At 34.5% G+C, this 17,876-nt stretch overlaps 5 protein-coding genes and 1 non-coding gene across 6 annotated transcripts; 3 read left to right on the top strand and 3 right to left on the bottom strand.

The window, feature by feature from the left end:
- Positions 1-258: 258 nt before the first annotated feature.
- Positions 259-3,141, top strand: IMH1 (Imh1p; the record flags this gene model as incomplete). The annotated part of the gene is made up of 1 exon (XM_003669802.1): positions 259-3,141. One exon carries the CDS (start codon positions 259-261, stop codon positions 3,139-3,141), a length of 2,883 nt encoding a protein of 960 aa, XP_003669850.1.
- Positions 3,142-3,326: 185 nt separating this feature from the next.
- Positions 3,327-4,247, bottom strand: CDA2 (chitin deacetylase CDA2; the record flags this gene model as incomplete). Its single annotated transcript, XM_003669801.1, has 1 exon — positions 3,327-4,247. One exon carries the CDS (start codon positions 4,245-4,247, stop codon positions 3,327-3,329), a length of 921 nt encoding a protein of 306 aa, XP_003669849.1.
- A 723-nt stretch (positions 4,248-4,970) lies between these two features.
- Positions 4,971-5,540, bottom strand: UBC12 (NEDD8-conjugating protein UBC12; the record flags this gene model as incomplete). The annotated part of the gene is made up of 1 exon (XM_003669800.1): positions 4,971-5,540. The coding sequence occupies one exon, from the start codon at positions 5,538-5,540 to the stop codon at positions 4,971-4,973; it is 570 nt and encodes a 189-aa protein (XP_003669848.1).
- A 390-nt stretch (positions 5,541-5,930) lies between these two features.
- On the top strand, positions 5,931-11,720 carry STT4 (1-phosphatidylinositol 4-kinase STT4; the record flags this gene model as incomplete). Its single annotated transcript, XM_003669799.1, has 1 exon — positions 5,931-11,720. The coding sequence occupies one exon, from the start codon at positions 5,931-5,933 to the stop codon at positions 11,718-11,720; it is 5,790 nt and encodes a 1,929-aa protein (XP_003669847.1).
- Positions 11,721-12,560: 840 nt separating this feature from the next.
- Positions 12,561-14,912, top strand: ACO1 (aconitate hydratase ACO1; the record flags this gene model as incomplete). Its single annotated transcript, XM_003669798.1, has 1 exon — positions 12,561-14,912. One exon carries the CDS (start codon positions 12,561-12,563, stop codon positions 14,910-14,912), a length of 2,352 nt encoding a protein of 783 aa, XP_003669846.1.
- Positions 14,913-17,241: 2,329 nt separating this feature from the next.
- NDAI0Dtrna7I lies at positions 17,242-17,315 on the bottom strand. Its single transcript has one exon. It is a non-coding gene; the product is annotated as a tRNA-Ile (tRNA).
- Between the last annotated feature and the right edge of the window lie 561 nt (positions 17,316-17,876).

Below are 17,876 nucleotides of genomic sequence, written 5' to 3'. Positions count from 1 at the left end.
CCTTGTGTGTATTATGTCAAAATATGCAATATATAAGCGCCTTGATAAAGTGTTACCCGTACAATGGTCTCATTCCGCGTTTGGTGTCAAAAACGAAGAGGTTGGTAGATAATGTTAAACCCTCTACAAATGCATAGCCATGTTGAATATCGAAATTGATAACAATGCTAAGAGACAGGTATAAGCTCTACTGTAATTTTTAGTCAAAGAAGTCTATAACCTGCCAGTCGGTTGAACGGAGAGTGAAATTTAGTAACCATGTTCAAACAACTGTCACAAATAGGGAAGAACTTAAGTGATGAACTCCAGAAAGGTTTAAGTGAAGAACTTGCACCTCTACCTCAAGCCACTGATCCAACAGACTCAGCCAATATGACTAACGGTAATAGCACTACAGATGGATTACAACCAACGGGAGTTGGTAATGATTCTGACGGTACACAAGATTTACCAAAGGATATTCAAGCTAAGCTGAGGAAGTTTGAAAAATATGAATTGAAATATCCTGCTTTATTGAATGCTTATAAGAATGAAAAAATTAGGAACGAAAAGATTGAGAAGATATTAACTGAAAATACGCCCTTGGCTAATCTTGATGATGTGGATAGTTTGCCTGCCTTTTTCCAAAACATCAATACAAAACACACCATTTATAATGATGAGATAAAAAGATTAACGAAGGAAAATAATGAATCTAGGGAAAGATTATCTGATAGGACAGAAATTGAGGAACTAGAGAAGAAATTTAATAGTGAAAGGGAAAATTTACAAAGGGAAATTGATGAAGCCAAAGAACAACGCCAAAATGTTGAAAGACAAAAAGATACATCGTCTGCTGATGAAGTTGATAGGTTGAAAACCCTTCTTGAAGAAAAGGAAACCATGTATCTTTCAGAAATTAAAATACTGGAGGACAAATTAGCTGCAGCTCAAAAAGAAAAAGATGATAAGCAAAATAAGCTTGAAAAAGTTGAGAAACAGTATGATGAGGAGCAGGCGCAGCTGCTAGAATCCCAAGCTCGAGAAGTCACAACTTTGAAGACACAATTAGATGAATCTAACAAAAGACTAGGTGATATAACTTCAAAAATGAAGCCTCTAGAAGAACAATTGGTCGAAAAAGCTAAAACTATACAAGAACTACAAGAACAATTAAATAAGTCTACCTCGGCAATTGAACTACCAACAAAAACAGTTACAGAAACGGAAATTACGACACTCAAGACGACCCCGATGAGCAAAAATCAAAAGAAAAGAAATAGAAAGAAGAATAAGAAACAAAACAATGCACCCACAGTCGCCACAAAAGAAGAAGAGCAAGCTGAAAAAAACCCTCAACCATCAACTGAAGAAGACAATGCGGATACTTCTGGTCTTCTCGAGAGATATAATACATTGCTCAAAGATTTTGAAGCATTTCAATCGGAACATAAAGATTGTAAAGATTGGGAGGAGAAATATAACGAAACTAAATCACATCTTGAAGAGTTAAAAGATGTCAGTGAAAAACTCGCAGAACTCGAAGAAGAAAAAAACAACTTAGGAGCGGAGCTTTCTAAAACTAAAGAAGCTCTTACTGCAAAGAATACCGAAGTTGAAGAGCAAAGAGAGATGATGAGGGAAATAGGTAATGATCTCGTTGCTGCAAAAGATCAAATAAAAGAATCCTCATTAGGTAAAAATGAGGAAATAGCAAGATGGACTGCTCAGGTTGAAAACTTAAAAAACGAAAATGAAAAGATCATTTCCGAAAATAAGACTAAGCAATCTGAATTAGAAAAGAACACAGCGGCGCTTACTGATGAGATCGAAAAATTGAAAACTAAATATATGGATGCTTCAAAAAGATTAAAAGATAATGAAGCAAGAATGAATGAAGCACTGAGTAAAATACAAAATGAAAATAATAGATTATCGAATCAAATGAGGGATTATAATTCAGTAAAAACTAACGTTTTACAAAAGGAGAAAACAATTTCTTATTTGGAGAATCAAATTAAAGGATATACTGAAGAAAAAATTAAAACCGAAAAATCTATAGATATGTTGAAGAGGGAGAACGGTATATTAACTAACCGTCTCGACCTGCTAAAGAAAGAAAATCAAACGTTACATGATAATGTCAAGAAAAATTCAAACTCTTATGAAAATTATCTAAAAGAAAATGGAAAACTATCTGAACGTCTATCAATACTACAAGATAAATATGATGCTCTACAAAACATCAAAAGCAACTCTAATGAACAAACAGATTCGATAAAGAGACAATGTGAAGAACTTAATGTAAAATTACGTGAAGCAAGTAAAAGGATCATTTCTTTAGAAGATGAATTGAATGATTATACCACAATAATTCAAGATAAGACAAGAGAAACCGATACGATGAGGCGTTTACTTTCTGAATCACAGAATGATGAGAAGACAAGACAACATCAATTGACTGAGAAAGTAACCCAGTTGACTAATGAGAAGGAAAAGTTAGATTCAGAATTATCTTTGCAAACAGCGAGGATAAACAGAGAGATAAACGACTGGAAACACATAACGAACGATTTAAAGTCTGAAGTACATGCTTTGAAACTAAGGGAACAACAGTTACTCTCTGAAATCACAACTTTAAATTCACTAAATGATACAATGAAACGTAAAAGTGTTGCGACGCATGAAGATTCTGGTGAGCTAGAAAAATTAACATCTAACCTAAAAGAGGCATTATCTAAGGCAGATGGCAAAATACAAGAACTTCAAAATTCCAACGAGCAATTAATGCATTTGAATAATGATGTAAATAAAAAACTCGAGCGTATCACCAAAAATTATAGAACTTTATCGAATCAGTTGAATGCATTACGAGAAGGTAAAGAGATCTCAGCGAGAGAAAGTAGATCTAACTCAGTAGCATCTTCCGTTAGCAATCATTTAACTGTCGGTGAACCTCGAAAATCTTCATCAACGAACGATTTGGCGGGCTCAAAACGAGAAAACGAACTAGAGCAGACAGAAAAAGTTGCGTATATGAAAAACGTTCTTCTCGGATTCTTAGAGCATAGGGAACAACGAAGCCAACTATTACCAGTTATCTCTATGCTATTACAACTGGATAGTAATGACGAAAAAAGGTTACTGATGTCATTAAGGTAATGCTATTTGACTATAAAACGTCCTGAAAATTTACTGCATAAGATTCATGAACCCATGTATATATGAAGACTTTGTTCTTTGACATTCATTAATATATCTTTTAATAAAAAATATTTAAATGGACTAAATTTGTGATTCGATTATCTTGAATGAAGTAAAAAGGCTACTTATGGTAATATTATGCATCAAAAATTACGTATATAATCAGGACCATTAACACATTGGGCAACTGTCATTTGATCAGGTCCTAAAATATCGATTACATTCAATGCAACATCCACAGGTCTATGTGAACCATCGTGTTCCAAGATTAATCCCCCTCCTTGACTTTTCCATTTTCTCACCTCTTCATAGATTTGCTCCTCAGTCCTGATAGGATCATTTGATACTAGTTTCCAATCGAAAGTATCATGATTCCACAATGCAGCTTGTAATCCGAATTGTCTTGTAATAGCTCTAACTCTGTTATCTATTCCGCCATAAGGTGGTCGAAACCATTTGGGGAAATGATGTCCTGTTGCATTCATTGCCCATATGGACCATTGAATTTGAGCAATAATTTGTTCATTTGATAAACTTGGTAAATATGCATGAGACCATGTATGTGACCCCATTAAATGACCAGCTTCCATAGTTTTCCTATAAATATCGGGGTGGTTTACCGTATTTATTCCCAAAGCGAAAAAAGTTGTATTATGTTTCAATTTATTTAATAATCTTAATGTTGCAGGTGAAGGACCGTCGTCGAATGTTTGAGAAAGCTTTGGACATGTATAAACATCATCATGAGCAATGCAATTATCACAATCGAATGAGCATGCATCTCTTGGATTTACACCACAAAGACCTTGACGATAAGGTTTGAAATCCGGAATTTTATCCATATCAATAAAATCTAAGGGAATATAGGGTGGGTCTAAATCTGGCCATCTTGTCATTCCAGTGAATTCTGTTAACCATCTTGGGAAGGGTAATTGTCTATACTGTTCCCCAACAAACTCGATGTCACTAGCTTTTGATGTTATGACATCAGGGTCGCTTGCTTCCCCAGCGGACACAGTAAGAGCAGCCAAAGAAAAGGAGAGTAAAATTAGTGATGATTTCATCTTATATGATACTAAGAACTTGTTGGATTGAGGTAAGTTCTTAATTCTCTTATTTTTCAGTTAAAGGAATTGTGAATGAACAAAGAAAAGATTCAAGCAATTCTATTTATAATGGCATCTTTTTCGAATTTGTGTCGCAAAAGTGTTCCCGATTGATCTGGCGGAAAATCGGTCACAGAAACACAGTCCGAAGAAATTAGCCGCCGACGTTCGGTAGTCGAACCCTTTTCTAAAGAATATTAACTATCATAACTTATGATGATAGGAATTATTGTCAGTTTATCTGAAAAATAGGATAAAGAATAACTGCTACTATCTATACTTCATGTTTTTTTATGAAATTCTGTAATAATATAAGTAAAATTTTGTGGATCGTTTTATTTCAACTGGAATTTAAGGGTCGTTATTTTTATCTTAACAAATGAGCAAATAAAGTGTAACCGTTTCTGCCCATGTCCTTACGGGTATTTTGTTAATGGTTTTTCCAAGACCTATTTTATATAGCAATTGACTAACACTTAGATATTGCTGAAAAAAAATATTCTATTTTAGTATAAATAAATCTATGTTGAAAGCGAGAGCGAGCTCGTCATCTTTTTTAAGTGGGTTACTTATTCATCAGAAGCATCATTTTTGGGGGAGTTGATTGTTTTAAGCAAAACATACTCTCCTTGTCCACATCGTATAAATCGCTATAGTACGAATTGAGATATGAAATTTCATTTAGAGGACATAGTCATAAGACTCTCCATGGATAGAATATCCTGCCATTGAGCGATTCACCAATGAAGCGAAACGAGCAGTGTCTGTACTCAACATCATTGCAGCATCCTTATTCAACGGATCTTTGGCATTCGGTTCTAATAAGAGAAATAAAAGCCCTATAATTATGCTCTGCACATCTAAAGCTGGTGACCAATCTTCTCTTAAAATATTTAAGCACACTTTCCCGTCGATATCAATATTGGGATGATATAGTTTACTTGTGCATATCACGGTTGGGGGCTCAATTGGGTAAGCATCATTAAATTCAAGCTTGAATGTAAAGTGGCCTCCTTTGTAGAAACCTTCGTCTGGATAAGCTGTTATTTCTAGCAATGGGGGGCTACGACTTCCTGGATCTATTGGAGATGATAGTATGTTCATTGTGACAGTCGGTGGCAAGTCGAGATCATCTAAATCCCGTTGAAGGCGGATTCTCGCTGAAGATAGTTGAGTAGTTGTAGGTTGCGCTTTGTTTTTATTCTCTAGTGCTTTCTTCTTTTGTTCCTGTAGTTGACGTAATTTAAGCATATTTCTTGTTCTTGTTATCTTAAGTTATTTAAGTAATGTACTAAAGGAAAACTAAGTGCCATATAAAATATTGGAAGAGTAATTATTTCAATCCACTATTTTCGTTCATCATGTTAGAGATATTACCTTACCTATTGTTTTGATTATGCGATCTTGCAACTTTTGACATATGGAAACGGTAACGTTTGAGTTAAGGACTTGGATTTTTGCAAAAAAAAATCAACAAGACACGATTAACAAAAACACAATATGCTTTGTTAAGGTCCAAAGGGAAACGCTTCGAACCCATTAGTAGCTCTACATTATACGATCTTTGCGACCATCGCTTTGAGACGTAATTTCATAGCCAAAAAGTAGGAACTGAGAGAGGTAATCAAAGTTACATATTGAATGAGGTTCTATAGGACTACCAAAAGAACGTCATCATTGAGGGCAAGAGCTTTGGAAAAGCTGGCTCAGCTATCTTTGAACAAAGACGATGTCAAACAGGATGAATCTTTGCCACCTATAAATGGAAAAGGTGAGGCAGATGCAAGGATTTCCTCGAGAAATACCTTAGGTCTAATTATGCGATCACTACCTATTTCTTATTCAACTGATACATCAAGATTATTTACTATTCCATTGACCTTGAATGAATGGGAATTATTGTCTTCCATTTCCCAAGTAATCCCGGATTCACTCTCCACAGCTGAAGAACTTCTCGATAACCTAATATCCCCATACTTTTTAGAGTCATCAAGACAAAGAATATCCGATGTTCTTTACGCCAAATTTAAACTAGATAATTTGAAGAATCCCAATGAACTTTTAACTTTCCAATTAACAAAATTTCTAATAGCTGTCTCTTCCAAACATCCTAAATTAATTGATAGATGCTCAAAATTAATAGACGGGTATTTATCAGCTGTCAAGCAACTTTATTCTAGCAAACAATCAAGTTTACTTTCCTTGCTTGGTTTTATGAATGGGTTTATTCAAGGAAAAAATTCTCCTGAGTTAGCGACTTTCGTTTGGAAGCGACTTTCTTCTTTTTTCATAGAAGAACAGTTTACCTCTCAACTCGAATCCATTCTTTCTTCTTCTTCTACATATGTGAATGATGTAATTGTCCAATATTTTGAAGCTAAAAATGAAATCTGTGGTTCGCTATATATCCAATTACTTTCTAAGCTACAATCATCTTTTATTTGTGACATACTTGATATCCCACCCCGTTTTAGAGATTTATCTTCATACTTGCTAGAGATGCAGCATTTGACGTATCAGATTACTCAAGAAGACAACGATTCTGACGATAAGACACAAATTGTTGATGAATTCACCTATAAAATTCGTAAACATAAAGAAGTACTTACAAGTATCTGTGAATTTTCTTTGAGATATTGCCAAAATGACAATGATGTGGATTTATCAACAGACAGCAGAGCAATATTTTCTTTTGATGCAAGGGGATATTTTATCAATTGCTTATGTTTGGTTCCATTTATTGCTGACCCTGATTCAGAATTATTTCAAGACTTTATAAGGATTGTCGCTGATTCTATGGACACATTTGTTTTCTCTGAAATTATTACAGATTCTTTGATTATATCGATCATATCAGCTGCTTCGTTACTAAATTATTTCACTGAAGAAAATTCATTAACGTTATTGCGTATTTTCCCATTACTTGTTTCATCTCAGTACATTAGTACATCGACTATAATTGAAATATCAAAAATTTTTACAATCGGTTTACAGCCCTTAAACGAGGACTCTATTGTCAGCACCATCTATTCTTTAAATAATTTGCTGATTGCCACTGATGATGGCTCAGCAAATCCTATACTAAGAGAACGTAAATTAACGATCACTTCTGGTGGGACTATGAGCTTCAGTGGGGTTCGTAGGTCCGGAACAGTTGAATCTTTACAAACATTAAGAAGTGCAGCAAGTTCACCATATAGAAAAAAAACCATAAAGAAACAAACGTCTCATGTATTAGCCTCAGGTGGATCAACTACTTACCATGGGAGGTTATTTAAAAATTGTGTGACGGCAACAACAACCATCGCTTCTCATTATAACAAACAATCGATTAGATTGTTGGCCTTTTCTATTCTAAGCCAAAAAATTACAGCTGTTTCCGAGGAATTAGATGAAATCATTCCAGATGCTATTGCAAAACTATCTACCTACATGACAGTAACTGAATTTTCACAGGTTTTGAAATTCTTCAAAGCGATATTATCAAGGCAAGAGGACGGCACATTATTCGACGGTATTATAAATGCGAAAACTATACTATCTACTCATTTTCTCTCAGAGCAGTATAACTCAGAATTGTACAGGATTTACCTTCGAGATTTATTAGAGACTATTATCTCATGTGGTGAAGTGGAGAAATTAGAACACCACAGACCTCATACTGAAATTTCCCGCGTCGCAGAACAGATTTCTTCTTATTTAGGTCCTTTAGCAGCTTTGTTACCCAAGCCAGGCGAGAAGCCCCTGGATCTAAGTCAAGATGAACAAACCACAAATATGTTAAGAAATGTCTGGTTTAATATGGTCATTCATGGATTTCATTATAAATCAAAACTTGTTAATAAATACAAAATCCAATTACTCACAATTGCATATAATAGTCCACCATTAGCATCTGACTTTCCTGCAAATAATAAGGAGATGTCACTAGAAATGAATACCATTTTACGTCGTGGGTCTTCTAATGCGAACGTCAAAGAACAAAAACAAGCAATTGTGGACTATTTCAACGTTAACGCAGTTCAATCTAGGACAATATCATTATCAAAAATAATGTTCCTAGCTGCAACGACATTGTTAGAAACCTTAAGATGTGAAGCAGGTGATTGTTCTAAAGTTCTTTTGTATTTTTCAGATCCATCGATTACCACCACATCCTTGGAGAAACCAATAAACATTCTGGCGGTAGCTATGATAGCAAAATTTTCTCAACTAGTTCAATCAGGTGATTTTAAATTATTCAATTCGAAGACAATTGCCTTACAATTAAACAATTTACTATTGTGTTTAGCCCATAGGAATCCAACTCTTCAAGAGTCTGCTTTTCATTATAGTGATCTTTTTATTAGACGTATCCCATCATCATTATGCCATCATCAATCTCTATATACGTTATTGGATCTTTTGACTGCGCTTTTCGATAGTGTTGTTGATTGTGAAACAAATAAATTTGAACCTCATTATAAATTTATATTAAAACATTCACGAGTTGAAATTCTACTGCCAGGTTCGTCCATGTGGCGTACATCAGCATTGTCCAAGTTGCACAAGATTGCGAAGCAATGGGTACAGATAATCTTGAATAAATCTGCTCAAGACACTAAGATTCTTTTACAAACTTATGTTTCTGATTTGAATACGTATAATATAATGGCAAATGTTGACTACGGTATTTCATTTGCCATGGAATTAGCAGGTATGGTTCTAAGTGCTGACGTTGAGTTAAGTAAATTGGAATTCAGAGGACCCGAAAGACCAAATACAGTTGCTAAATTTATTTCTCAACATTCATGGAGATCTAAATATCTTGTTGATACAGCAATGGTTTCATCTCAACAAGATATTGTTGATGAACTAGGACTTTTATCGAATACAATTAGGGGAAAGTTAGATACTGGTATTAAAGTTGTTAGTAAAGATGTGACGAATTTCCTTGATATGTCAGCTGCGTTATTGATTTTAGGTAATTATAGATCAGGTTCGCTGCTATATGATATCGTTCATATCCCTTTTGAAGTCTTTACATCAGAATCACTGAAATCAGCAACGAATGTATGGTTAAGTATTATCAAGGAGAGACGTGATTTGGCTCATCTTTTATTAGTTGATGTAACATACTGTTGGTTAGAGTCAATTAAGAATAACGTTGGAGTATATTCAAGGAAATATGATTTAATTGAAGAAGAGTATCAAATAATGACTTATAAACCATACAATAAGAAGGCGATTAATAGAGAGGCCAATTTTGTTTCACAATCTATGCAACCGCATAGACATGTCATTAAATTTTTCCTTTCTCATTTTGAAGGTACATTGTATCAAAGCAAACACTTATTGGCGGTCTTTACAAAATGCGCATTACTTGGTGTTTCGAATTTGAAAAAAGCATCATTACATCCCTTTTCACGTATGATACGTAATGAATTATTAATTTTTGCCATTTTAGTACTAATTGTCAATGATAGACAAGGCACAAAACTTATTAAAGATTTATGTCGTGAAATTGTATATGGTGGGTTAACGTGGTTCTATGAAAAGAGGAATTGGCCATTTGGTTCCAATGAATTAAAAATTAAGGCAGACCTATCAACAATGAAAAATCTTTATGATAAATTAAATTCAGTAACGGTGATAATGAAAAAATATTGTAATAAAGAATTTACTTTATTGATGGTATTTTTAGAAAGCGAAATTGAGCAAGTTCAAACTTGGTTGACTCCTTTAGATAAGATAGATAAGACAAGCTCTTACACAGTTACGTTAGAAAGTGTGAAGACGGCATTTACCATTGATCCTCGATTAGCTGTATCTCTTTCTCAAAGATATCCAGGTAATGATATTGAATCTGGGTTAGTAACTTTAATAAATCAAGACCCATTAAGATGTGTCAATTGTCCTATTGCGATAGACCCATTTATTATTAATAATTATCGTAAGAGAATATTGCCCACCGCTGCGATGGATAGTAAACTTAAGGATAAGATGCATATTGTTCTATATTGGAAACCAGTGAGCCCATTAAAATCTATCAATTTGTTTTTACCCCAATGGAATAGTGATTCATTTTTATTACAATACAGTGTGTTTTCATTAGAATCACATGATGTTAATGTTACATTTTTCTACGTCCCACAAATTGTTCAATGTTTAAGATATGATAAGACTGGATATGTGGAGAGATTGATTTTTGATACTGCTAAGATTAATATATTATTTTCTCATCAAATCATTTGGAATTTGTTTGCAAATTGTTATAAAGATGATGAAGGAACAGTGCCTGATGATATTAAGCCTACCTTAGATCGTGTTCGTGAAAGAATGGTTTCATCATTTGATGCCGATACGCTTGATTTTTATAAGAAAGAATTTGGTTATTTCAACGAAGTGACTAGTATATCAGGTAAATTGAAACCATACATTAAGAAAAGTAAAGCTGAGAAGAAGCACAAGATTGATGAAGAGATGAATAAGATAGTAGTTAAACCTGGCGTTTATTTGCCATCTAATCCTGATGGTGTGGTCATTGATATTGATCGTAAGAGTGGTAAGCCATTACAATCGCATGCAAAGGCCCCTTTCATGGCTACTTTCAAGATCCGTAAAGATATTGAGAATGAAGATACAGGTATTACCGAGAATGTTGAAAAATGGCAAGGTGCAATTTTCAAAGTGGGTGATGATTGTAGACAAGATGTGTTGGCTTTACAATTAATATCTATGTTTAAGACAATTTGGTCTAGTATTGGGTTGGATGTGTATGTTTTCCCCTACAGAGTGACAGCAACTGCTCCTGGATGCGGTGTTATTGATGTTTTACCAAACTCTATATCTCGTGATATGTTAGGACGTGAGGCAGTCAATGGACTTTACGAATATTTTATCACTAAGTTTGGTAGTGAAAGTACCATTGAATTTCAAAATGCACGTAATAATTTTGTCAAATCTTTGGCAGGTTATAGTGTTATTTCTTATTTGTTACAATTTAAAGATAGACACAATGGTAATATTATGTATGATGATAAGGGACATTGTTTACATACTGATTTTGGTTTCATCTTTGATATTGTTCCAGGGGGTGTTAAATTTGAAGCAGTTCCATTTAAATTGACCAAAGAGATGGTTAAAGTTATGGGAGGTTCATCTCAAGCTGCGGCATATCAAGATTTTGAAGAACTATGTATCAAGGCATATTTATCAGCTAGGCCCCACATGGATTCAATCCTTGAATGTGTCAAACCCATGTTAGAGAGTGGGTTACCATGTTTCAAAGGTGAGAAGACGATCAAGAATTTGAGAAATAGATTTCAACCTGAGAGAGATCAACATGAAGCAGCATTGTTTATGAGAGGTCTTATCAAGAAAAGTTACGAAAGTTTGTTCACGAAGGGTTACGACGAATTCCAGAGGTTGACCAACGGTATTCCATATTGATCATACTAAATAATAAATGGGGTTTTTTGTATTATATATATTTTTAGACGTACAGGACGAGGATGGTTGTAACGAGCGTACCTCTTTAAAAAGTAAATAAAGATGATCCAAACAAGTAAGATGAACAAGATAGCCGCCGAGAGTTTTCACTTATTAGCCGAGAAACCGGACAACATCAACACCCGTGCCTCCGAACCTCAGGCCAATGAGATCCGGCTCCATTACGAAACCCGAGATCCCGCACAAGGAACAAAATCACCGAACTGATGACTACCTGACCAACCGACCGCTCTCTCGCATTTCATCAAATCGAAATCGACCACTCCAAAGTTTTTTGCCCGGCCAATGACGTCTGAACAAATTTTCCCATATCAACAGAAAAACAAGGGAGAGTGGGCCCATCTTCCTCTGTTAGTGGCAATCAATCCGGTAAGCGTAAGAATAAATTAGAACGCAACAGCACCAAATCTCTCTTTGTTACTTTAGTTTCAAGAAATCTACTTTTATTATTATATTTATAATCCTGTTTTCTCCTCATATATAATAAACGATTTGAGTATTCTTTGAGCATCTCATCGATTTAAACAATTCATTTCAATTCCCTTTTGTCTGCATTTCCTGTTTTTATTACTTTCCCAGATATTTTAAGGGTATATTAGTTTTTACTTATTATTTATTACCATTATTTATTGTGTTTTCATTGTTTAATAATTCCAATTAAACAGTTCACTACAGCATACTAGTATCAACAATCAGTCGATACAAAAAAGAACATCTATCTATTTATTTATTTATTATTACACAATCACATCACATTGTTGCCACTAAAGGAGATCTATCATGTTGTCTGCACGTTCCTCCATTTTGAGGAATCCAGTCCTAAAGAGAGGTCTAGCTACCGCTACTAATTTAACAAGAGATTCTAAAGTACATCAAAATCTATTAGAGGATCATTCATTCATCAATTACAAACAGAATGTCGAAAATTTGAAAATCGTCAAAGAAAGGTTGAACAACAGACCATTAACATACGCTGAGAAGATCCTTTATTCTCATCTTGACAATCCACAGGAGCAAGATATTGAAAGAGGTGTCTCTTATTTGAAATTGAGACCTGATCGTGTCGCTTGTCAAGATGCTACCGCTCAAATGGCAATCTTACAATTCATGTCTGCTGGTTTACCAGAAGTTGCCAAACCAGTCACTGTCCATTGTGACCATTTAATTCAAGCTCAAATAGGTGGTGAAAAGGATTTGAAAAGAGCAATTGACATAAATAAAGAAGTCTATGATTTCTTAACTACTGCTACTGCTAAATATAATATGGGTTTCTGGGGTCCAGGTTCAGGTATTATTCATCAAATCGTTTTGGAAAATTACGCCTTCCCAGGTGCTTTAATTATTGGTACTGATTCTCATACTCCAAATGCAGGTGGGTTGGGTCAATTAGCCATCGGTGTAGGTGGTGCTGATGCAGTCGATGTTATGGCAGATCTACCATGGGAATTGAAAGCTCCAAAGATTTTAGGTGTAAAATTAACTGGTAAGATGAACGGTTGGACCTCTCCAAAGGATATCATTTTGAAATTAGCCGGTATCACTACTGTTAAAGGTGGTACTGGTAAGATTGTAGAATATTTCGGTCCTGGTGTTGACACTTTCTCAGCTACTGGTATGGGTACTATTTGTAATATGGGTGCCGAAATTGGTGCAACTACCTCCGTCTTCCCATTTAATAAATCAATGGTTGATTATTTGAAGGCAACTCGTCGTGGTGAAATTGCTGATTTTGCTCAACTATATCAAAAGGACTTCTTATCTGCTGATAAAGGTTGTGAATATGACGAAATCGTAGAACTTGATTTGACTACTTTAGAACCATACGTTAACGGTCCATTTACTCCAGATTTAGCTACCCCAATTTCCAAAATGAAAGATGTAGCAGTTGCCTCTGGGTGGCCATTAGATATTAGAGTTGGTTTAATTGGTTCTTGTACGAACTCATCATACGAAGATATGTCTCGTTCTGCATCGATTATTAAAGATGCTGCCTCTCATGGTTTAAAAGCAAAGACTATTTTCACTGTTACTCCAGGTTCGGAACAAATTAGAGCTACTATTGAACGTGATGGTCAATTGCAAACTTTCAAAGAATTTGGTGGTATCGTCTTAGCAAATGCCTGTGGTCCATGTATTGGTCAATGGGATCGTCAAGATATTAAGAAAGGTGAGAAGAATACAATCGTCTCATCTTATAATAGAAATTTCACTTCAAGAAACGATGGTAACCCTCAAACACATGCATTCGTTGCCTCTCCAGAATTAGTTACAGCTTTTGCCATTGCTGGTGATTTAAGATTTAACCCTATCACTGATAAATTGAAAGATAAGGATGGTAATGAATTTTTATTGAAACCACCTTTCGGTAATGGGTTACCAGAAGATGGTTACGATCCAGGTGAAGATACTTATACTGCTCCACCAGCAGATCGTGCAGCTGTTGCCGTCAGTATTGCTCCAACTTCTGAACGTTTACAAGTTTTGAAAGCATTTGAACCTTGGAATGGTAAAGATGCCTTAGATATGCCAATTTTAATCAAAGCTTTAGGTAAGACCACTACTGATCATATTTCTATGGCTGGTCCTTGGTTGAAATATAGAGGTCATTTAGAAAATATCTCTAACAATTATATGATTGGTGCAATCAATGCTGAAAACAAGAAAGCCAACAGTATTAGAAATGTTTACACTGGTGAATATAAGGGTGTTCCAGATACTGCTAGAGACTATAGAGATCAAGGTATTAAATGGGTTGTCATTGGTGATGAAAATTTCGGTGAAGGTTCCTCTCGTGAGCATGCCGCTTTAGAACCAAGATTCCTAGGTGGTTTCGCCATCATTACTAGGTCATTTGCTCGTATTCATGAAACTAACTTGAAGAAACAAGGTCTATTACCATTGAACTTTAAGAACCCAGCTGATTACGATAAGATTAACCCAGATGATAGAATTGATATTGTTGGGCTAGATAAGTTGGCTCCAGGTGTTGACGTTACTATGAAGGTTCATCCAAAGGATGGTCAAGTATGGGAAGCTCCTTTAACTCACACATTTAACAGTGAACAAATTGAATGGTTTAAGAGTGGGTCTGCCTTAAATAAGATCAAGAAAGATAGAACAGGTTCATTGTAAAAAAATCCTCTTACCTTTTTATCAAGAGTTTGAATAACGACTATTCTGATTTATTATTTATTATATTATATTATCAAACATAAAAAACCATTGATGTCATCTTACGAAAAGAAATGAGATTTCTTTTTCATTCATATTGTTTAATGTACTTATTTATTAAGATCTGGACGTATATATATATTAACTATTTATTCATTTATTTAATCTATCCGTTACAAGAAGTTCTTTAAACCATTTTTGTCAGATTTACTTCTAATTGATAGTTCAGGGTTATTTATCAATACGCTCAGGTATAATATATATAGTCTAGTATTATATGGTCGGTTATATAATAAGCAGCTAAGAGAACAAGATGATATGGTGAATACCTAAAGGGTTCTAAGATTGGTAACGTTCTCTGAAGTAGCTTCAGTTGCAAAGTTCTCATTAGAAGTTCTTGAAAGGATCGTCAAGCTCGGCGTGTCGCATATGCCGGTAATACACTTTATTAGGATCCTCGTTATACTTGATCAGGATATAAGTAGTATTCAGCTTATACTACCCCATCCTTAAGTCTGTTAACCTAAATAAGGTTTGGAGCAACTAAATCAACCTTACATTTTGTATCCCTCTCCGTCATGGTAACAAGTATTTATTTGAGGTCGCAGTTTAGACCTATACGAAGGGTAATTAGTTTTCAGTAAGTTTTATTGTGGCATTTCTGCGTTTACATTTGTTGTCAGCTTTTGTTTATTTGTCATATTGATTTTTTATTAAGTAAGCCAACTTCTAGACTAAAAGCATCATTTATCTGTTGAAGAAAAATAAATAAAAAGAGGGAAAAATTTCCCATTAAAATAAGGAAGGATAGGTTGAACGAAGAACAATCAAAAAACCAACTGAACAGAAGCCATTTGAATATATACTTTTAATTGAAAGAAAAGGTTCCTAAACTTATTTAGTAGACCTCTTAGAGAAGATTATATGTTTAACAAACAGATGTATTATTGGACGTGATTGAGTACACATTCTCGTCAAAAAGAACAACATAAAACCATCTAATACCAATAATTATAGACCTTCTGGAACTGTTCTTTCTATTCTCTCTTTTTTCTATATAAGTTGGGAAAAATAATTAATATCGAATCATTTTCCTCTCAGTGTTATGTTCTTCTCAGTTTTATTTTTATGTATTTATCAAAACCTCACAATGATGCTTGACCGATAAAGTCTGCATAACTTCAAAAATATTCATGATTAAGTATCATCCCACATCATTAACACACGAATAACCATCGTTATCAATTAACATTATGACTAACAGTAATGCCAGAACAAGGAGACTGATTACTCTCTGTAGATGAATGTACATACACACGTGAAATATATGTACTCATCTCCCCTTCATTCCTAGAAAGTTGCTCTATACTTGCTGTATTGATGAGCATTAATAATGTTTTTAATATACTGTTATAATTATCAATTAAACAGTATCGAATGGAGCGAGAGATATCCACCAAGAAATAGGAAAATTCCGTCGTGATTATATATTTTCTTATCTGGCGCGCTTAGGTGTCACAATCCTTTTAAGATAAACAGTGGTATCCTTTTTCTTCACATTAAATCCAATAATTAATTATCATACGCTCTTGTAATAAGCAAATGATTCAAAATCGAAAGCTTTCGAGACATCGTTACTAATGAAGTATTCTTTTGTACATGAGAGTCATGGCAAGCTACATCAGTGATACTTGTGTAGTAGGAACATAGGTGCTTCGAGGTCTTAATGTTTTTATCTGCTCAATAACAAGTGAAGTCAGGAATAATCCACCATTTTAAGCGCAAGTTGAAAAGCGTGCTAAATATTAAGTATAGTCCTAAATATTAGATAGACCACCACGGGTTGGGTTTCTCCCCTAGCACAAACAAATGGTACAGTATTTTATATCGATAAGAAAAAATGTAATATAATAGGAATTATACCGTGATACAAATTGTACTAAGTTGAGAGTATATATATTACTTGATTTTTTTCTTATTTAAACATATTTAAAAGAAGACGGTATATCTAAAGTTCCTCTTGCTATATATTCATGAATTATTCATTTCCATTGCTCTCGACTCCCCTTCCGTCACGTCCCCAACACTAATAATCTGTAGGAAAACTTTTCATCTCTTTCTTCTAATGTTTCTCTGTGCAAAATATTTTATTTTATCTCTCATGCTCTATCCATTTATGTAATACAATGCCTCTGTCGTCCATTCATGGCAAAACCCAAGCATCCCCTATTGTGTGTCGTTTCTTATTTCAGTTATAAAAATAAATCACAAAAAAGTAAACTGAAAAAAATGATCTCTAGCGGGATCGAACCGCTGATCCCGGCGTTATTAGCACCGTGCCTTAACCAACTGGGCCAAGAGATCTGAATTTACTGTTTTTTTGGTATTGTGAAATCACTACTTTAGGTCAAACTCGATTAACCCGCTATCCGATATCAATAACCGGATTTCCCCTACCATTGCATCTCGGTATACGAGTGCCGCATCCGATATAGAATAACTAACTTGAAACATGAACTAACTTGAACTAACTTGAAACAATGAACTAACTTGAAACATGATGCACACCCAATCACAATACATGAACGCTCGGAAGCATCCTTTCTCATATTTTCTCTGATCTTGTAGTTGTAATTTCCCATCCTAAAAATTGATTATGTTTGTTATGAATTATAGTAAGAGCTAATTTTCCTTATAATGTGTGTAAAAAGGTTCGTCTTTCTTAAAAATAAATAATAAAAAAATATATAAGTATAAAAAATAATATCAGAAAAAATAGGAATTGAAACTTCGAGTTATTGGTCTATTTATACCTTTCTTGATGATGAAACAGAAACACGAAAATGTGACTTAACGCTGGCAGACACGATAATTCAACTATCGTGTCGCGTCGATGCCTGTAGTCTTACGCGTCTCTACCATTTT

The sequence above is a fragment of the Naumovozyma dairenensis genome, chromosome 4 (genome assembly GCF_000227115.2).
Source record: "Naumovozyma dairenensis CBS 421 chromosome 4, complete genome".
Classification (NCBI taxonomy): Eukaryota; Fungi; Ascomycota; class Saccharomycetes; order Saccharomycetales; family Saccharomycetaceae; genus Naumovozyma; species Naumovozyma dairenensis.
The sequence above is the reverse complement of the archived record's forward strand: the minus strand, read 5'-3'. Positions and strand labels throughout refer to the sequence as shown.